The 19,869-nt window shown below is 45.7% G+C and overlaps 1 protein-coding gene across 2 annotated transcripts; it reads right to left on the reverse strand.

Annotated features, from left to right (window-relative positions):
* Positions 1-1,397: 1,397 nt before the first annotated feature.
* On the reverse strand, positions 1,398-18,699 carry LOC141194350 (gastrula zinc finger protein XlCGF66.1-like). 2 transcript variants are annotated; one of them, XM_073662252.1, is made up of 8 exons: positions 18,633-18,699; positions 14,883-14,982; positions 7,372-7,544; positions 4,419-4,568; positions 4,113-4,292; positions 3,906-4,029; positions 3,729-3,823; positions 1,398-1,835 (listed from the first exon to the last, which is right to left on the reverse strand). In XM_073662252.1, the coding sequence occupies exons 4-8, from the start codon at positions 4,494-4,496 to the stop codon at positions 1,782-1,784; spliced, it is 531 nt and encodes a 176-aa protein (XP_073518353.1). In that variant the 5' UTR covers positions 4,497-4,568; positions 7,372-7,544; positions 14,883-14,982; positions 18,633-18,699; the 3' UTR covers positions 1,398-1,781. The 2 variants fall into 2 exon arrangements, with proteins under 2 accessions (XP_073518353.1, XP_073518352.1); XM_073662251.1 differs by lacking the exon at positions 18,633-18,699 and having other exon boundaries at positions 14,883-15,224.
* Positions 18,700-19,869: the final 1,170 nt, after the last annotated feature.

Consider the following 19,869-nt stretch of genomic DNA (forward strand, 5'->3'; position numbering starts at 1 on the left):
AGATGGAGGCGAATGTTATACTCCAGTGGCAAAATGGTGATCACACGATTGCGATACGGCCGGACTACACCACCGATAAAGCAGCCACAGCCGGTGACTGAGAAGAATCTGTGACTTCTCTACATTTAGTGGTCACTACTCACCTGGGTAGTCATATGTAGGAATCTCCTCTTTACACCGCTCATCACCCCTCACATACAGTGCCTACAAGTAGTATTCAACCCCCTGCAGATTTAGCTGGTTTGATAAGATGCAAATAAGTTAGAGCCTTCAAACTGCAAACGAGAGTGGGTTTTATGAACAGAAGCATAAATCTTACAAACCAAAAAGTTATGTTGCTCAGTTGAATTTTATTAAATTTTAAACATAAAAGTGTGGGTCAATTATTATACAACCCCTATGTTTAATATTTTGTGGAATAACCCTTGTTTGCAATTACAGCTAATAATCGTCTTTTATAAGACCTGATCAGGCCGGCGCAGGTCTGTGGAGTTATCTTGGCCCACTCCTCCATGCAGATCTTCTCCAAGTTATCTAGGTTCTTTGGGTGTCTCATGTGGACTTTATTCTTGAGCTCCTTCCACAAGTTTTCAATTGGGTTAAGGTCAGGAGACTGACTAGGCCACTCCAACACCTTGACTTTTTCCCTCTTGAACCAGGCCTTGGTTTTCTTGGCTGTGTGCTTTGGGTCGTTGTCTTGTTGGAAGATGAAATTACGACCCATCTTAAGATCCTTGATGGAGGAGCGGAGGTTCTTGGCCAAAATCTCCAGGTAGGCCGTGCTATCCATCTTCCCATGGATGCGGACCAGATGGCCAGGCCCCTTGGCTGAGAAACAGCCCTACAGCATGATGCTGCCACCACCATGCTTGACTGTAGGGATGGTATTCTTGGGGTCGTATGCAGTGCCATCCAGTCTCCAAACGTCACGTGTGTGGTTGGCACCAAAGATCTCGATCTTGGTCTCATCAGACCATAGAACCTTGAACCAGTCTGTCTCAAAGTCCTCCAAGTGATCATGAGCAAACTGTAGACGAGCCTTGACATGACGCTTTGAAAGTAAAGGTACCTTACGGGCTCGTCTGGAACGGAGACCATTGCGGTGGAGTACGTTACTTATGGTATTGACTGAAACCAATGTCCCCACTGCCATGAGATCTTCCTGGAGCTCCTTCCTTGTTGTCCTTGGGTTAGCCTTGACTCTTCGGACAAGCCTGGCCTCGGCACGGGAGGACACTTTCAAAGGCTGTCCAGACCGTGGAAGGCTAACAATAGTTCCATAAGCCTTCCACTTACGGATGATGCTCCCTACAGTGGAGACAGGTTGGTCCAACTCCTTGGAAAGGGTTTTGTACCCCTTGCCAGCCTTGTGACCCTCCATGATCTTGTCTCTGATGGCCTTGGAATGCTCCTTTGTCTTTCCCATGTTGACCATGTCTGAGTGCTGTTCACAAGTTTGGGGAGGGTCTTAAATAGTCAGAAAAGGCTGGCAAAAGAGATCTTTAATCCACACATGTGAAGCTCATTATTCTTGGTGCCTGAACTACTTCTTAATACTTTAGGGGGACCAAACAGAATTCTTGTGGTTTGAGGGGTTGAATAACAAATGACACTCTGAATTAACTTTTAACGTTTTAAAAAAAACAAACAAACAAACAAACAAAAAAAACAATATTTGCAGCAGTGCATTTCCCACTTCCAGGCTGATCTACAGTACAAATGTCACAATGCCAAGTTAATTCCGCATGTGTCAACCAGCTAAATCTGCAGGGGGTTGAATACTACTTGTAGGCACTGTAGGTCTCTGTAGTATTAATATGGGTCAGATCTTCACCCTGAAACAAATATTGTAAAAGTCACAGACAGATGGAGGAGTCACATCTACAACCCCTGGCAAAAATTATGGAATCACCGGGCTCGGAGGATGTTCATTCAGTTGTTTAATGTTGTTGAAAAAAAGCAGATCACAGACACGGCACAAAACTAAAGTTATTTCAAATGGCAACTTTAGGGCTTTAAGAAGCACTAAAAGAAATCAAGATTAAAAATGTGGTGCTCAGTAAGGGTAATTTTTTTCAGACCAAGCAGAGGGAAAAAATTATGGAATCACTCAATTCTGAGAAAAATTATGGAATCATGAAAAACAAATACACAAAAGAACACTCCCATACATCACTAGTATTTTGTTGCACCACCTCTGGCTTTAATAACAGCTTGCAGTCTCTGAGGCATGAACTTAATGAGTGACAAACAGTACTCTTCATCAATCTGACTTCAACTTTCTCTGATTGCTGTTGCCAGATCAGCTTTGCAGGTTGGAGCCTTGTCATGGACCATTTTCTTCAACTTCCACCAAAGATTTTCAATTGGATTGAGATCCGGACTATTTGCAGGCCATGACATTGACCTTATGTGTCTTATTTCATGGAATGTTTTCACAGTTTTTGCTCTATGGCAGGATGCATTATCATCTTGAAAAATGATGTCATCATCCCCAAACATCCTTTCAATTGATGGGATGAGAAAACTGTCCAAAATATCAATGTAAACTTGGGCATTTATTGAAGATGTAATGACAGCCATCTCCCCAGTGCCTTTACATGACATGCAGCCCCATATCATCAATAACTGTGGAAATTTGAATGTTCTCTTCATGCAGTCATCTTTATAAATCTCATTGGAACGGCACAAAACAAAAGTTCCAGTATCATCACCTTGCCCAATGCAGATTCGCGATTCATCACTGAATATGACTTTCATCCAGTCATCCACAGTCCATGATTGCTTTTCCTTAGCCCATTGTAACCTTGTTTTTTTCTGTTTAGGTGTTAATGATGGCTTTTGTTTAGCTTTTCTGTATGTAAATCCCATTACCTTTAGGCAGTTTCTTACAGTTCGGTCACAGACATTGACTCCAGTTTCCTCCCATTCATTCCTCATTTGTTTTGTTGTGCATTTCCTGTTTTGAAGACATATTGCTTTAAGTTTCCGGTCTTGACACTTTGATGTCTTCCTTGGTCTACCAGTATGTTTGCTTTTAACAACCTTCCCATGTTATCTGGACCAAATACAAACTTTAGATACAGCTGACTGTGAACAACCAACATCTTTTGCAACATTGCGCGATGATTTACCTCCTTTTAAGAGTTTGATAATCTTCTCCTTTGTTTCAATTGACATCTCTCGTGTTGGAGCCATGATTCATGTCAGTCCACTTGGTTCAACAGCTCTCCAAGGTGTGATCACTCCTTTTTAGATGCAGACTAACGAGCAGATCTAATTTGATGCAGGTGTTAGTTTGGGAAATTAAAATTGACAGGGTGATTCCATAATTTTTTCCTCAGAATTGAGTGATTCCATAATTTTTTCCCTCTGCTTGGTCTAAAAAAAAATGACCCTTACTGAGTACCACATTTTTAATCTTGATTTCCTTTAGTGTTTCTTAAAGCCCTAAAGTTGCCATTTGAAATGACTTTAGTTTTGTGCCATGTCTGTGATCTGCTTTTTTTCAACAACATTAAACAACTGAGTGAACATCCTCTGAGCCCGGTGATTCCATAATTTTTGCCAGGGGTTGTATGATCAGCTCTAATCCTGCCATATCCACCGTTCTCATTACACAAGTATAAAACATATAATACTGGTTGATAAAACAAGACTGAAAACAAGACCTTCAAAGCCGTCTAAACATCATAGGGGAGATCTCATGACACCTTCTCTCCATCTACCTGATGAGCCTGAGGAAAATTGGGATCTTCTTGTTTACAGTCATGTGGAAGATGACGGGGACATCTCTCTGGTGTTGTCCTCTTACTGGATAGATCTGGTGGAAACACATACAGGACTGAATTCATTCTTTACATACAGATAATTATAGGCCATGTGTATTTAGTCCTGTCTATTACCTGGTGATGTGAGGGGCTGGGGAACCTCCATCATGACGTCCTTGTACAGATCTTTGTGTCCTTCTAAATATACCCACTCTTCCATGGAGAAATAGACAGTGAAGTCTTGACACCTTATAGGGACCTGACACAAACAATGATACCATCATCCCCCCGATCCCTTCATAGCATTACTGTATAAGGTCCCAGCATTCCCAGCAGTGTCACCTCTCCAGTCAGAAGCTCAATCATCTTGTAGGTGAGTTCTAGAATCTTCTGGTCATTGATGTCCTCATGTATCAGGGGGTGAGGTGGAGGACCCATGATTGAGCTCAAGGGTCTTCCCCATCCCTCAGACACAGGGGCCTGACAGCGCTCACTAGAGGTCTTCTTCACTACTTTGTAATCCTGGTTATGGAGAGACACATTAATAAATTTCACTACAGACATTTCCAGAGTCCTCACCTCTCCAGTTCTGTCCATCCGTTATTCCCATAGATAATGAGGTAATGTGACGTCATCAGAATCTCGTACCTCTCCAGTAAGCCGGAAGAGGATCTCTAGGGTGAGGTGTAATATCCTCTCCGCCATCTTGTCCCTGTCCATATCCATCCTTGATTGGTAAATGTGGAAAACTCTTTTCTATAGTAGATCTTCACTGAGAGGATCCGATATTGTAGAGACCTTAATGAGAAGAAGATGAGCCTATGTAACATCATAAAAATCCTGTGTAATAATACAATTACTGGAGAAAATAAAGGAAACATATGAGGAGATTTATTATTTTAAAGAATTTAGCTTTCTTCTTTATATATGCTAATAAAACCTATATATTTTAGGCCACAGACAACAAGCAGTTTCTTCCTTGGAGTCTGTAGCTGAATACGTTTCTCATAGACTCATCTTCCGTATTGCCAATTCTCATCTCATTTACCAACACTGGAATCGGCATTAGCAATACTGCAGGAGATATTCATTACACGTGACATGAGAAATAACTACTTCATGATGAGGACGACATCTTCATCTTCTACTACGGCTCTAGAAACATATTCGGCCAGAGTCCGTCACTGACTACATCTCCACTGGCCGTCTATATGAACGTTTCCTGTCTTCCCCGGACTGTAATCTTATATCATGTTACATCTCATTTCTGATTTACACACAGAAGTTTGAGGATTTTATAAAAGATTTTTTATTTGCACAAACAGGGCAGACAGAAATGATTTGATGCCAAAGTCTCCATGTACAGTGTTTTATGGGGTTTATTTCTGGCCTTATATTACAAGAAAAACACCAGAAAAAAAGATATTAAAATGTTTCAAAAGAAAATTGGCACCATCAGTTCATGTAACAATAAAAAAAAACATGCAAAACGCATAAGATACATTTTGTTATTTTTTAATACGTTAAACATTTGTTTTTTAAAAAAATAACTCTTTTGAGCATCAGGACATAGATGTACGTCGCAGGGATCGCACAGGTGTGGCTGCACAAAACCCTGGCAGCTTACCCACTTGCTGCTGTCAAAAGCAAACATGGCATCTAAGAGGGTTTGGTAGAATTCAGCTCAATGCCCCTTCCCCCAAGTACTCGATAGCAGGGGGCTGCCTAGTTACTACGATACTTAAATGCCTAATAATGGTGTCTGGGCCTGTAATGTACGAATGTCTATTAGGCCAGGCCAGAGGCAGCGTCCAATAAGTTACCTTTTAATGCCCCCAGACACATTAGCCTAAAGTTGATGAAAGCACTAATTTCGGTGGTTTGTTCAACAATATAATGTATTTGGGGGCCTCCTGACAGATTATGCCAGGGCAGAGAAGGATTTGGCATACTGAATTTCAGATGCTAATCCGTTTGTTCTTCCTGTAGATAATCCTCCGCTAGAGGAATCTGGAGGCGACCCTCATACAGATCACAGGAAAGCTGGAATATTTGTGTGTATGGGGGAGTCAGGAGAGATAGCCATCTGCCAAATGACCGATCAGCCAACACTTATCTCATGTGTATGGGGCCGTTAGTATTACATGACAAGCAGTGATAGTACACAGCACTACAGTAGTACAGTGCATTACCGGAGCCTTCAGTGGCTTGTATTGCTGTATGATCGCACTAAGCAGAGTTGTTTAAAAAAAAGGTTTAATGTGAAAAAAATAAATAAATCAGTTTTGGCATTTTGGAGTCATATTTCCTGACTCTGCAGACCGCATGCTACCGATGTACTTGACAGGCCAGGTCCAGATGGTATTACTCACTGCACAATGTTAGTTAAGTCACGTCCATAACAACTTCATAATACACTATTATCCTTTACACATCTTGTACACAGTGGTGTAGATAGAAATCACAGGTCCCACAGCAATAGCTGTAATTGGGCCCCTCAACCCCAAAAGGAAAAAAATATATATATGTATTTGGCATATCTCTTGACTCTGCAGATCGCATGCTGTCATTGTACTTGGCAGGCCAGGACCAGATGGTATGGAGATGAATGAGGGAGACCAAAGTCCAAAAATCAAAAAACTTTTCTTTACTTAACAAGAACTTGATGAGAAGCATATACATCAGATAGCAGGCACAACACTTTATGAATGCTTCTTCTACACTATGCAGAGTCAAGATTTTCCGGTTACATGTGGTGGCACATAAGTTTTGTTACAAGCTACAACAGTCCAGAAAATCATTATGGGAAGGCCCATCATCACCTGTGGGGACTATATAGGGCGAGACGTGTCGCTATGGCCCCTCATAGTTAGGGTATGTGCACACGATCAGGAGCCGCTGCGGGTTTGACGCTGCATACTAATGCAGTGTCAAACAAGCAGCGGAGAGATGTTACAGCATAGTGGATGGGATTTGTAGAAATCCCATGTCCACTATGAGTCTCCGTGCACCTGCGGATCACCCGCGGACATGGACATGCGGCACATCTTTCCAGACCGCAGCATATCAATTTCTCATGTGGAGTCGCTAGTCTCCACATGAGAAATTAGATCACTACAATGTATTGAATGCAGTGAATACACATGGTTCAATGAACACATGGGGATTCACCTGCGTTCATATAACGCAGTGCTTTGGATGCATCATAAAGTATACTGCGTCCAAAGAGCTGCCTGTCCGGATCGTGTGCACATTCCTTTACTGTTAGCTCCCTGTTTATTTGTGAGGACCTCACTGGCTGAGGTGCATTGGTACAACTCCTCACTGATACTCTCAAAGTTCATCTGATGAGGGCCACACACTTCTTGTTGAAGCATTGCATCTTCAGCTCTCCGTAGGAGAACTGGTGTCCCAGTTTGGCAACACTGTAGCTTCCTGTCTACTATAGACAATTGTTTCCATAAATTCTATTTGTCTAAGATAAGGAATCCTTCCTTAACTTAATCCCTTTTAATTAGGTCTTCTGCTTCCTCAGTGCAAAGTTCTGTACCGTTTAAGTAGGCCTCCTGGCCTGAGCGAAGGACCTCATCCTGCTGCTCACCTTAGTGAAGTTTTCTTCCCTTAATTAGGCCTATTGGTCTTCTGTTCCCACTCGGCAGAGTTCCGAACCGTTTAAGTAGGCCTCCTGGCCAGAGCTATGCCCCCTGCATGTAATCTGGATTCCCACTGCCAATCTTTGCTTTCCTTCAGAAAGTACTATCTGATGTCTTCCTCCTGGCACACAATATGATATCAATTAAAAAAAAAAAGACAGAAACAATACACAAATACCCTGAAATAAATAAATAAACCGCAATAGTGCATAAAAGTAATAAAGGGTACTTAGTTAACATAATTTTGATCAAAATAATGCGAAAGCCATCCCGTCTCATCACGGCGACCCTTATGAGACAGTCCTAACTCTAATATTAAAAACCTTACCATTTGTTAAGTGACATACATGTGGATAAGGGCTGAGAGACTGAACCACTAATGGACACAGAGACATGGGAAGCAAGATGAAATAGACTTTCCAGCTCAGGCAAAGGGTGACCACACACTTATATGCACTTGTGCACATTAGACTGAAAAAACCTGAAGGACTGAACTGGAATGTAAATTGGTGTGTATGCAGCATGTAAGAGGATGTTCACACATGGCCACCAAACAGACAAAAACAAAGACAGAAACATGTAAGAGAATGAGAAGTCCTAATATTCTGAACAGCCATGTTAAACCTAGCAGCCATCTTGTTCAGAAGTTTGAGCTAATGAGATGCATTTCCTGTGCGTCCTAGTCACAAGGGAATCATAAAATGATGTCAGTGCCATTAGCAGGTATGGTTAGTATACATAAAGGTTAATAGCAACAGCTGCAGGTCAATGTAAGAGTAAATAAGTAGTGTTACATACATAGTTACATAGTTTATAAGGCCGAAAAAAGACAAGCGCCCATCCAGTTCAGCCTATTTCTTGTGCACTGCAGCTATTCCGCAGCGTTGATCCAGGGGAAGGCAACAAAAAACCATGCGGTATAGGCCAATTTACATCATTGAGGAAAAATTCACTTCCCGACACCAATCTGGCAGTCAGATTAAATCCCTGGATTAATTAACTATCACTAAGCATAATATGTAATTTTATTGCTCTCAAGAAAGGCGTCCTGGCCTCTCTTGAACTCATTAAGTGAGTTGGACATCACCACTTCCTCTCCCAGAGAGTTCCAGAGTCTCACGGCTCTTACCGTAAAGAATCCCCTTCTATGCTGGTGCAGGAACCTCCTTTCCTCCAGACGCATAGTGTGCCCCCTCGTCTTTGTCACCATCCTTGGTATAAACAGGTCATGGGAGAGATCTCTGTACTGCCCCCTGATGTATTTATACATGTTTATGAGGTCTCCCCTAAGCCTTCTCTTTTCCAACGTAAATAGGCCTAATTTTGACAACCTCTCTGGGTATTCTAGTCCCTCCATTCCCTTTATTACCTTAGTCGCCCTCCTTTGTACCCGCTCTAGCTCCAATATGTCTTTCCTGAGCACCGGAGCCCAGAACTGTGCACAATATTCTAAGTGCGGCCTTACCAGCGCTTTATACAGAGGAAGAACAATGTTCTCATCATATGCCCCTATTCCTCTTCTGATGCATGCCATGACTCTATTTGCCTTCGCAGCTGCTGCCTGACACTGAGCACTGCAATTTAATTTGCTATTAACCAAGACGCCCAGGTCCTTCTCCATGTCAGATTTCCCCAAAGGTTTCCCATTTAATATGTATGGGTGACTGCTGTTTTTCTTTCCCATGTGCATGACCTTACATTTATCGGCATTGAACCCCATTTGCCATTTTTTGGCCCAATTCCTTAGGGTAGTAAATAATGTCCTTGTAATTGTGGTATGGAAATTAGGACAATACAGTTGGCAATATGTCGAGAATTATTAGGAAACTGTCATTACTAGTGTTGAGCATTCCGATACTGAAATATCGGGTATCGGCCGATATTCGCGGTATCGGAATTCCGATACTTAATTCCGATACTTTTACAATATCGAATACCGGAATCGGAAGTTCCCATAATGCCTGCGCTCTGCAGTGTCTCTGAACGATGACAAGCTGGATGGCAGCACTCAGCTGAGATCCAGCCTGTCATCAGAATGCCATCCCAGCGTGAGAGAATTCTCCTGATTGTTTAAAAGCCGGCGCGCGGTAAAAAACCGGCGGGCGGTAAATAGCCGCCGGCTTTTAAACAATCACACAGCCCCATACTGCTTCCCCGCAGCCTCCCACCCCGATCCTCCGCTCCCCTCGCCACCTCCCATCCTGATCGTAAGTTAAGACCGGGCGGGGAGCGCAGCACCAAGGAGCGGGGAGCGAAGGACCCGGGCGGGGAAGCCGGCAGTGAAAAGACTTCACCGCCGGCTTTCCCGTTCTGTGCTGCGCTTTCCCGCCGGTTATTTCAAATGAACAGCTGAGGTATCAGGTGATGCCGATCAGCTGTTCATTTGAAGTCGCCGCGGTGCCCTCGGAGGGTTCATGTGAGTTCATGCTTGACTGCATTGCATGAACTCACATGAACTTTCCCACGGCCGCACAGGTCAGCCTCACCTCCCAGACCATCAGCCCGTCATGATTAGTGTGTGTGGGTGTCTGTGCGTGTGTCTGCGAGTGTGTGTGCGATGTCTGCGGGGGTGTGCGCGGTGTCTGTGCGATGTCTGCGAGTGTGTGCGGTGTCTGTGCGATGTCTGCGAGTGTGTGCGGGTGTGCGCGGTGTCTGTGTGATGTCTGCGAGTGTGTGCGGGTGTGCGCGGTGTCTGCGGGTGTGTGTGCGCGGTGTCTGTGCGATGTCTGGGCGTGTGTGCGGGTGTGTGCGGTGTCTGTGCGATGTCTGGGGGTGTGTGTGGGTGTGCGCTGTGTCTGTGCGATGTCTGGGGGTGTGTGCGTGCAGGCAGACATAGGCCGATGTGACACTACTACTCCCATCGGCCTATGTCTGTCCCCCGTCCACTCGTGCCAGCAGGATCAGCTCGATGGGAGCAGTAGTTCCCATCAGCCTGATCCTGCTATTTAAATTGACCCATGGTCCCCAATAAATTTTAAATACATGTCATTGGTGGCCAGTGGTTACCTACAGTAAATTAGTTTATACATTACCTGTCCCTGCCGATCGCCACCTAAAATAAAGTAAAAAATAAAAAACTACACCTATACTCACCTAATTCCCCGAAGCCATCGATCTCCTGTAATAAAATATAAAATAATAAACCACAACCTTATCCTTACCCCTCCGTAGTAGTCCACGAGTGTCCCACGAAGATCTCCAGTTCAGAGGAGCCACATAGAATGTGACCGCTCTGAACAGCCGCCGCCGCTAGAATGACGGGGCCGTAAAGCAGCCCCGTCATTGCATAAGCGGGTTCACCGGAGTTCAGGCAGCGCTGCTCCGGTTAGCTGCTTTACAGCCCTGCTGTATCGTGAGAAATTCCCACGGTACAGCAGTGCCGTAAAGGAGGTCTCCGGAGCTGCGCTGCCTGAATGCACTCCGGTGACCTCAGTCAGTGGCTCCCGCTGCCGGGAGCGGACGTGTTCCCGGCAGCGTGAGCTTACAGCAGCCATGCACAGCTGTCACCATCTCCAGATGTGACAGCTGTGCATGGGAGATCAGCGCAGGAACGTGGACAGGTAACTATTTTTTTTTTTAGTAAACTAAGAATTAAATAAAATGGTGTGTTTTATTTCAAATAAATTATTTTTTTCTGGGTGTAGTGTGTGTTTTTTCTTTTTAACACTTTGTAGGTTAGTAATGGGGGTGTCTTATAGACGCCCATCATTACTAACCTGGGCTTCATGGCAGCTGGCGCTGAAATGAACCCCAGCCCTATTACCCCCTGCCACCGCACCAGGGCAGCGTGGAAGAGCGAGGCTAAGTGCCATTTCTGGGGCGGCTGACGGCTGGTGTTTCTAGCCAGGGAGGGGGTCAATATTCATGGCACCCTTCCTGAGCTATTAATATCAGCCCCCAGCTGTCTGCCTAGCCTTTGCTAGCTATTAAAATAGGGGGGACCCCACGTCATTTTTTTGGGGGGGTCCCCCATTTTAATAGCTAGTAAAGGCTAGGTATTCAGCTGGGGGCTGATATTAGTAGTCTGGGAAGCTCCGTGGGTATTACCCCCTTCCCAGGCTTCAAACATCTGCCCCAGCCGTCTGCTTAACCTCCGCTAGAGACTAAAATTATGGGGGATCCCACGCCAATTTTTTTTTTAAATAAATCCTTTATTTTAACACTAAATGACATTTGAGGAGTTAATAAAGATGCAGTCCCTAAATTATTATTTATTTTTTAATTAATTTTTCCCAAAAATGTTGACGTGGGCTTTGCCATATTTTTGTATGCCAGCCAGGTACAGCATCCAGCTTCTATGAACGCGCCATTTTCCGGGGTGGCTGCGGACTGCAATTTGCAGCGGGGGGGGGGGGGGGGAGGGGGCAGAAAGCTTGGGTCTCCCTGCCCTGCAGATTCCATCCCCCAGCTGCCTAGTTGTACCTGGCTGGACACAAAAATAGGGAGAAGCCCCACGTATTTTTTTTTTAATTATTTCATGAAATTCATGAAATAATAAAGAAAAAAAGGGCTTCCCTATATTGTTGTGTCCGGCCAGGTACAAATAGGCAGCTGGTGGATGGGGGCAGCCCGTTCCTGCCTGCTGTACCTGGCTGGACACAAATATAGTGCGAAGCCCCACGTCAATTTTTTTTTAATTATTTCAGGAAATTCATGAAATAATTAAAAAAAAATTGATGTGGGGCTTCGCCCTATATTTGTGTCCAGCCAGGTACAGCAGGCAGGAACGGGCTGCCCCCAACCACCAGCTGCCTATTTGTACCTGGCCGGACACAACAATATAGGGAAGCCCTTTTTTTCTTAATTATTTCATGAATTTCATGAAATAATTAAAAAAAAAAATACGTGGGGCTTCGCCCTGTTTTTGTGTCCAGCCAGGTACAACTAGGCAGCTGGGGGCTGGAATCTGCAGCGCAGGGAGACCCAAGCTTTCTGGGCCCCACCCGCTGCAAATTGCAGTTCGCAGCCGCCCCGGAAAATGGCGCGTTCATAGAAGCGCCATCTTCTGGCGCTGTACCCAACTCATCCAGGGCCCTGGTGCGGTGGCTCACTGGGTAATAAAGGGGTTAAGGCCAGCTTGGCATTATCAGCTGGCCCTAAGCCCGAAATTCATGGGGTCACGCCAATATTAGACATGACCACCATGAATTTCTAGTAAAGTATTTTAAAAAAACACAACACCCAGAATAAAGTCCTTTAATTGAAATAAAGACACAATTCTTTATTGTTCTAAATTAAACTATACTTACCATCACGCCCATTCCAGCTGAAGCCAACGATCTCCTGCAATAAAAGAAAAATAATAAAGCAACCTTATCCTTACCTTTCCATGGTTCCCAGGACAGCTCCAGCTCTGCTACATCGAGATGACAGGTTGGACCGCAGCAGAACGCTGCCATCCAGCCTGTCATCCCGCGGACACTGAGAAGAGCAGGCTTGCTTGCGCTCCTCAGTGTCTCTCTGTGACGGCATCCAGATGAGCCGAGGTCATGTCCAATGAACTCGGCTCACCTCATGCACGTCACTGACAGCGTGGGAAAATTCTCCTGCACTCAGCGCTTCAGCGTGAGAATTCTCCCACGCTGTCAGTGACGTGCATGAGGTGAGCTGAGTTCATTGGACATGACCTCACCTCATGCACGTCACTGACAGCGTGGGAGAATTTTCCTGCACTCAGCGCTTCAGCGTGAGAATTTTCCCACGCTGTCAGTGACGTGCATGAGGTGAGCTGAGTTCATTGGACATGACCTCACCTCATGCATGTCACTGACAGCGTGGGAAAATTCTCACGCTGAAGCGCTGAGTGCAGGAGAATTCTCCCACGCTGTCAGTGACGTGCCTGAGGTGGGCCGATTTCATTGTCGGCTCATCTGGATGCCGTCACAGAGAGACGCTGAGGAGCGCAAGCATGCCTGGATGCGCCATTTCTGGGGCGGCTGACGGCTGGTGTTTCTAGCCTGGGAGGGGGTCAATATTCATGGCTCCCTTCCTGGGCTATTAATATCAGCCCCCAGCTGTCTGCCTAGCCTTTGCTAGCTATTAAATTAGGGGGGACCCCACGTCATTTTTTTTGGGGGGGGGTCCCCCATTTTAATAGCTAGTAAAGGCTATGTATTCAGCTGGGGGCTGATATTAGTAGCCTGGGAAGCTCCGTGGGTATTACCCCCTTCCCAGGCTTCAAACATCTGCCCCAGCTGTCTGCTTAACCTCCGCTAGAGACTAAAATTAAGGGGAACCTCACGCCAATTTTTTTTTAAATAAATCCTTTATTTTAACACTAAATGACAAGTACAGTAATCAACACTGTCACTGTACTTCATATATATGTGACTGACATGTTTCTATCTATCTAATCTATGTGTGATTCTCTATTCCTTCTATTCTAAATTGTCGGGTACAGATGCTGAATTGCCGGCCGGCTTTCTTAAAGAGACGGTGCATGAAAACACTATTATTTTTTTAAATAAATCCTTTACACTAAATGACAAGTACAGTAACCAACACTGTCACTGTACTTCATATATATGTGACTGACATGTTTCTATCTATCTAATCTATGTGTGAAGCTCTATTCTGTCTGTCATAAATTGTCGGGTACCGCTGCTGAATTGCCGGCCGGCTTTTTTAAAGAGACGGTGCATGAAAACACTATTATTTTTTTTAATAAATCCTTTACACTAAATGACAAGTACAGTAAGCAACACTGTCACTGTACTTCATATATATGTGACTGACATGTTTCTATCTATCTAATCTATGTGTGGTGCTCTATTCTTTCTGTTGTAAATTGTCGGGTACCGGTGTATGCCGCTGATGAATTGCTGGCTTTTCGCATAATACATTCTACATTATTCTTAGTTGTTTTACTTCATGTAGAATTAACCTACAAGGAAAGAAAGGGTTTATTTTCATTCCGATATTAGTGTCCCATTGACTTGCATTGGTTTCCGGTATCGGAATCGGCGATATCCGATACTTTTTGAGTATCGGTCCGATCCAATCCGATACGATATTTCCTGATATCGGAAGGTATCGCTCAACACTAGTCATTACTTAAGTAACGACATGAGAATTTATAGATTCTAATGGAGTTTGGTAAAAATACTCATAAATATTGTCATGTTGCATTATCACATTGGTGTTCTAAAATGCACGTCCTCCCTGCAGTATGATGTTATCATGTATAAGCCTTTTGCCGCAATATGTAGTTCCTTTGTTTAAGCTATGCATAAAAAGGCTCTGATACTGTTGTTCAGGGCCATTCTATCGCCAGTCTACAGGCAGTCCATGAAAGTCCATCGCCAAGGCAGTCCACCGCCAAGGCCACACCATCGCCAGACCGAAGCCACACCATGGCCAGACCATCGCCAGATATCCTAATGCTGTGTCGCTCGTCTAGACACCTGCGCGTGTCAAGTATATTCTCCCTGCCTGCTTTCTGAACTGTTCTGCCACGTACCTCTGAATAAACTTCATTCTCTGCTTTGAAGAAATTGTCTACACTGTTTTCTCGGCTCTTCCAGCTCTCAGTAAGGATTTTCTTACAAAACACAAATACCCTGAAATAAATAAATAAACAAAGAAACAAACCGCAATAGTGCATGAAAATAATAAAGGGTACTCAGTTAACATAATTTTTGACCAAAATAATGTGAAAGCCATCCCGCCTCGTCGTAGCGACCCTTATGGTACAGTCCTTACTCTAATATTAAAAACCTTACCATTTGTCAAGTGACATACATGTAGATAAGGGCTGAGAGACTGAACCAAAACAGTGGACACAGAGACATGGGAAGCAAGGTGAAATAGACTTTCCAGCTCAGGCAAAGAGTGGCCACACCCTTATATGCACTTGTGCACATTACACATAAGGCTTTCGCATTATTTTGATCAAAATTATGTTAACTAAGTACCCTTTATTATTTTCATGCACTATTGTGGTTTATTTATTTATTTCAGGGTATTTGTGTATTGTGTTTCTGTCTTTTTTTCTGGTTAGTGGCCATGTGTGAACATGCTCTTACATGCTGCATGTACACCAATTTACATTCCAGTTCAGTCCTTCAGGTTTTTTCAGTCTAATGTGCACAAGTGCATATAAGGTTGTGGCCACCCTTTGCTTGAGCTGGAAAGTCTATTTCATCTTGCTTCCCATGTCTCTGTGTCCATTAGTGGTTCAGTCTCTCAGCCCTTATCCACATGTATAGCACTTTACTTGGGCTACATCTAGGAAAAGGTCTTAATCACTTTCTGAGTGACTTACCATACTCTGCATCTGGTCCTCTTTTTAATATTTGTGTGAGTCTATTTGTTCTTTGTTGAAATTAATAAAGGTTTACACATTTTATTCTATTGGGCATTGGCGTCCCTGTTTGTAGGTTTTTCCTTCAGAGAGACCAATGGTCTGTATTTCTCACCTACTTACCCCTATCTGACTCATCACAAGGGAATTGTTCTCCTGTGTGCCCATCTAGCTCAGTATGATGGTCTCACACAGTATGATACTATTATTAGTATCAGACTTGGATACTAATAATAAAAATAATAAACAGTATATTATTATTCTATAGGTGAGTATTGCTGTACTTTATTGGGGCACTTTATTAGCTCCTTCCCAGAGCATAGGTAGTCAGAGATCATTCCAACTTGTACATTCATCTTCATGGCACATGGAAACATTCCCCATGTATAAATCCCACAGACAATCATCCCTTATTTTTGCACTTTGACCTCAATTCCAGCCCTGAACAACTAGCAATCAGCGAGCGTCAGTCACTATTCATGTGGATGACGAGTTCTTGTTGATCTATTGCTTCTTGCCCCTTCAATACATTTTATTATAAATGTCTATTACCTACAGAGGCTCAAGAATCCACACAGAAGGGTTAACTCCTATTCTAGCAATTCCTCACACGGCTGATACGTTGTGCTGCTCTCCTTGTAGCTCCCGGTATATTGTCTCTTTGTTACTCAGCCGCTAAGCTGCATCCGCCAATCACAGATACTGAGATGCAGATATCTCCTGCTGAGCTCCAGGTGAGCACTGTGTCCCCCCATATTGTACTACAGTATTCACATTGGGGTATCCGGGGTCTATGTTACTGAGATACAGATATCTCCTGCTGAGCTCCAGGTGAGCACTGTGTCCCCCCATATTGTACTACATTATTCACATTGAGGTATCCGGGGGTCTATGTTACTGAGATGTAGATATCCCCTGCTGAGCTCCAGGTGAGCACTGTGTCCCCCCCATATTGTACTACATTATTCACATTGAGGTATCCGGGGGTCTATGTTACTGAGATGCAGATATCTCCTGCTGAGCTCCAGGTGATCACTGTGTCCCCCCATATTGTACTACAGTATTCACATTGAGGTATCCGGGGTCTATGTTACAGAGATGCAGATATCTCCTGCTGAGCTCCAGGTGATCACTGTGTCCCCCCATATTGTACTACAGTATTCACATTGGGGTATCCGGGGTCTATGTTACTGAGATGCAGATATCTCCTGCTGAGCTCCAGGTGAGCACTGTGTCCCCCCATATTGTACTACAGTATTCACATTGAGGTATCCGGGGGTCTTTATTACTGAGATGCAGATATCTCCTGCTGAGCTCCAGGTGAGCACTGTGTCCCCCATATTGTACTACATTATTCACATTGAGGTATCCGGGGGTCTATGTTACTGAGATGCAGATATCTCCTGCTGAGCTCCAGGTGATCACTGTGTCCCCCCATATTGTACTACAGTATTCACATGGAGGTATCCGGGGTCTATGTTACTGAGATGCAGATATCTCCTGCTGAGCTCCAGGTGATCACTGTGTCCCCCCATATTGTACTACAGTATTCACATTGAGGTATCCGGGGTCTATGTTACAGAGATGCAGATATCTCCTGCTGAGCTCCAGGTGATCACTGTGTCCCCCCATATTGTACTACAGTATTCACATTGGGGTATCCGGGGTCTATGTTACTGAGATGCAGATATCTCCTGCTGAGCTCCAGGTGAGCACTGTGTCCCCCCATATTGTACTACAGTATTCACATTGAGGTATCCGGGGGTCTTTATTACTGAGATGCAGATATCTCCTGCTGAGCTCCAGGTGAGCACTGTGTCCCCCCATATTGTACTACATTATTCACATTGAGGTATCCGGGGGTCTATGTTACTGAGATGCAGATATCTCCTGCTGAGCTCCAGGTGATCACTGTGTCCCCCCATATTGTACTACAGTATTCACATGGAGGTATCCAGGGTCTATGTTACTGAGATGCAGATATCTCCTGCTGAGCTCCAGGTGATCACTGTGTCCCCCATATTGTACTACAGTATTCAGATTGAGGTATCTGGGGGTCTATGTTACTGAGATGCAGATATCTCCTGCTGAGCTCCAGGCGATCACTGTGTCCCCCCATATTGTACTACAGTATTCACATTGGGGTATCCGGGGTCTATGTTACTGAGATGCAGATATCTCCTGCTGAGCTCCAGGTGATCACTGTGTCCCCCATATTGTACTACAGTATTCAGATTGAGGTATCTGGGGGTCTATGTTACTGAGATGCAGATATCTCCTGCTGAGCTCCAGGTGATCACTGTGTCCCCCATATTATACTACAGTATTCACATGGAGGTATCCAGGGTCTATGTTACTGAGATGCAGATATCTCCTGCTGAGCTCCAGGTGATCACTGTGACCCCCCATATTGTACTACAGTATTCACATTGAGGTGTCCGGGGGTTTTTATTACTGAGCTCGCTGACCTGTGCTCAGTCTCCTCAGCGTGTTTCACCCATTGTCACATCAGGAGGTTTTTGTTATTACTCAGAAGTCAATAATCTGCTATAACATTATTCATTCAGCACCGAACTCTGACCCCCGGCTACGATGTGAGGGGCGCGGGGGGCACTGACGCCGGACATTTATAGAGAGACCCCCCGCCTCATCTCTGTGAGGAGCATTCACTCCGGCCTCAGATAACTGCCCTACATCTCCATGGTTTATAGGCTGCGGATTACGGATTCTCCACTGTCCTCTCATCCTGCAGCCATCTGACTGTATCTAATGTGAACGGGAACCAGCTAAGCCGCATTCTGTCCACAGCTGTTACCTCACTGTTCACACCACACAGAGACCCCAAAAGAGTCTCCGTGCTGAAGGGGTTAATGCCCCCTGCGGCCAGTAATGGGGGTCTCCACATACCTCCACCTGCAGAGCCGCCACCACATATATGGCTGCTCTGTGCGCACAGGAGCTGTGATGAGGTCACAGGAGGGGAGGAGTCAGGGGTCACATGATCAGGGGCCTCAGTGGATGCAGGACTCTGCTGTGCTGGTTGTCATGGTGCTGGATGAGCTGAAGTTTATGTGTGGGGTCAGGAGGGGTTTACAGAGTGGATGTAGCAGAGCCGCGTGTGTACGAGGTGTACGGAGCAGAGCCGCGTGTGTACGAGGTGTACGGAGCAGAGCCGCGTGTGTACGAGGTGTACGAGGTGTACGGAGCAGAGCCGCGCGTGTACGAGGCGTATGGAGCGGAGCCGCGCGTGTACGAGGCGTACGGAGCGGAGCCGCGCGTGTACGAGGCGTACGGAGCAGAGCCGCGCGTGTAGGAGGCGTACGGAGCGGAGCCGCGCGTGTAGGAGGCGTACGGAGCGGAGCCGCGCGTGTAGGAGGCGTACGGAGCGGAGCCGCGCGTGTAGGAGGCGTACGGAGCGGAGCCGCGCGTGTAGGAGGCGTACGGAGCGGAGCCGCGCGTGTAGGAGGCGTACGGAGCGGAGCCGCGCGTGTAGGAGACGTACGGAGCGGAGCCGCGCGTGTAGGAGGCGTACGGAGCGGAGCCGCGCGTGTAGGAGGCGTACGGAGCGGAGCCGCGCGTGTAGGAGGCGTACGGAGCGGAGCCGCGTGTGTACGGAGCCGCGTGTGGACGAGGCGTACGGAGCGCAGCCGTGTGTACGAGGTGTACGGAGTGGAGCCAGGCGTGTACGAGGTGTACGGAGCGTAGCCACATGTGTACGGAGCGGAATCGCGTGCGTTTGTACAAGGTGTACGGCGTTCAGCTGTGTGTACAGAGCGGAGTCGGGTGTACGGAGCAGAGCCGTGTGTGTACGAGGTGTACGGAGCGGAGCCGTGTGTGTGTACGAGGTGTACGGAGCGGAGCCGCGTGTGTACAAGGTGTACGGAGCGGAGCCGCGCGTGTACGAGGTGTACGGAGTGGAGCCGCGCGTGTACGAGGTGTACAGAGCGGAGCCGCACGTGCACGAGGTGTACGGAGCGAAGCGGCGCGTGTACGAGGTGTACGGAGCGAAGCCGCGCGTGTACGAGGTGTACGGAGCGAAGCCGCGCGTGTACGAAGTGTACGGAGCGGAGCCGTGTGTGTACGAGGTGTACGGAGTTCAGCCGTGTATACAGGGCAGAGCCGTGTGTTCAAGGTGTACCGAGTG

Source organism: Phyllobates terribilis, unplaced genomic scaffold, assembly GCF_046119375.1.
Source record: "Phyllobates terribilis strain yellow unplaced genomic scaffold, ASM4611937v1 Scaffold_69__1_contigs__length_7402412, whole genome shotgun sequence".
Lineage (NCBI taxonomy): Eukaryota > Metazoa > Chordata > Amphibia > Anura > Dendrobatidae > Phyllobates > Phyllobates terribilis.

Bases quoted from the DNA above. Each gene is read 5' to 3' on its own strand.
- LOC141194350 (XM_073662252.1), bottom strand. From the start codon at position 4,496: ATGGATATGGACAGGGACAAGATGGCGGAGAGGATATTACACCTCACC. The intron at 4,030-4,112 runs GTGACACTGCTG...TGTTTGTGTCAG, and splicing joins TTGAGCTTCTGACTGGAGAG to GTCCCTATAAGGTGTCAAGA. The intron at 3,824-3,905 runs GTAATAGACAGG...TGTTTCCACCAG, and splicing joins CCAGCCCCTCACATCACCAG to ATCTATCCAGTAAGAGGACA.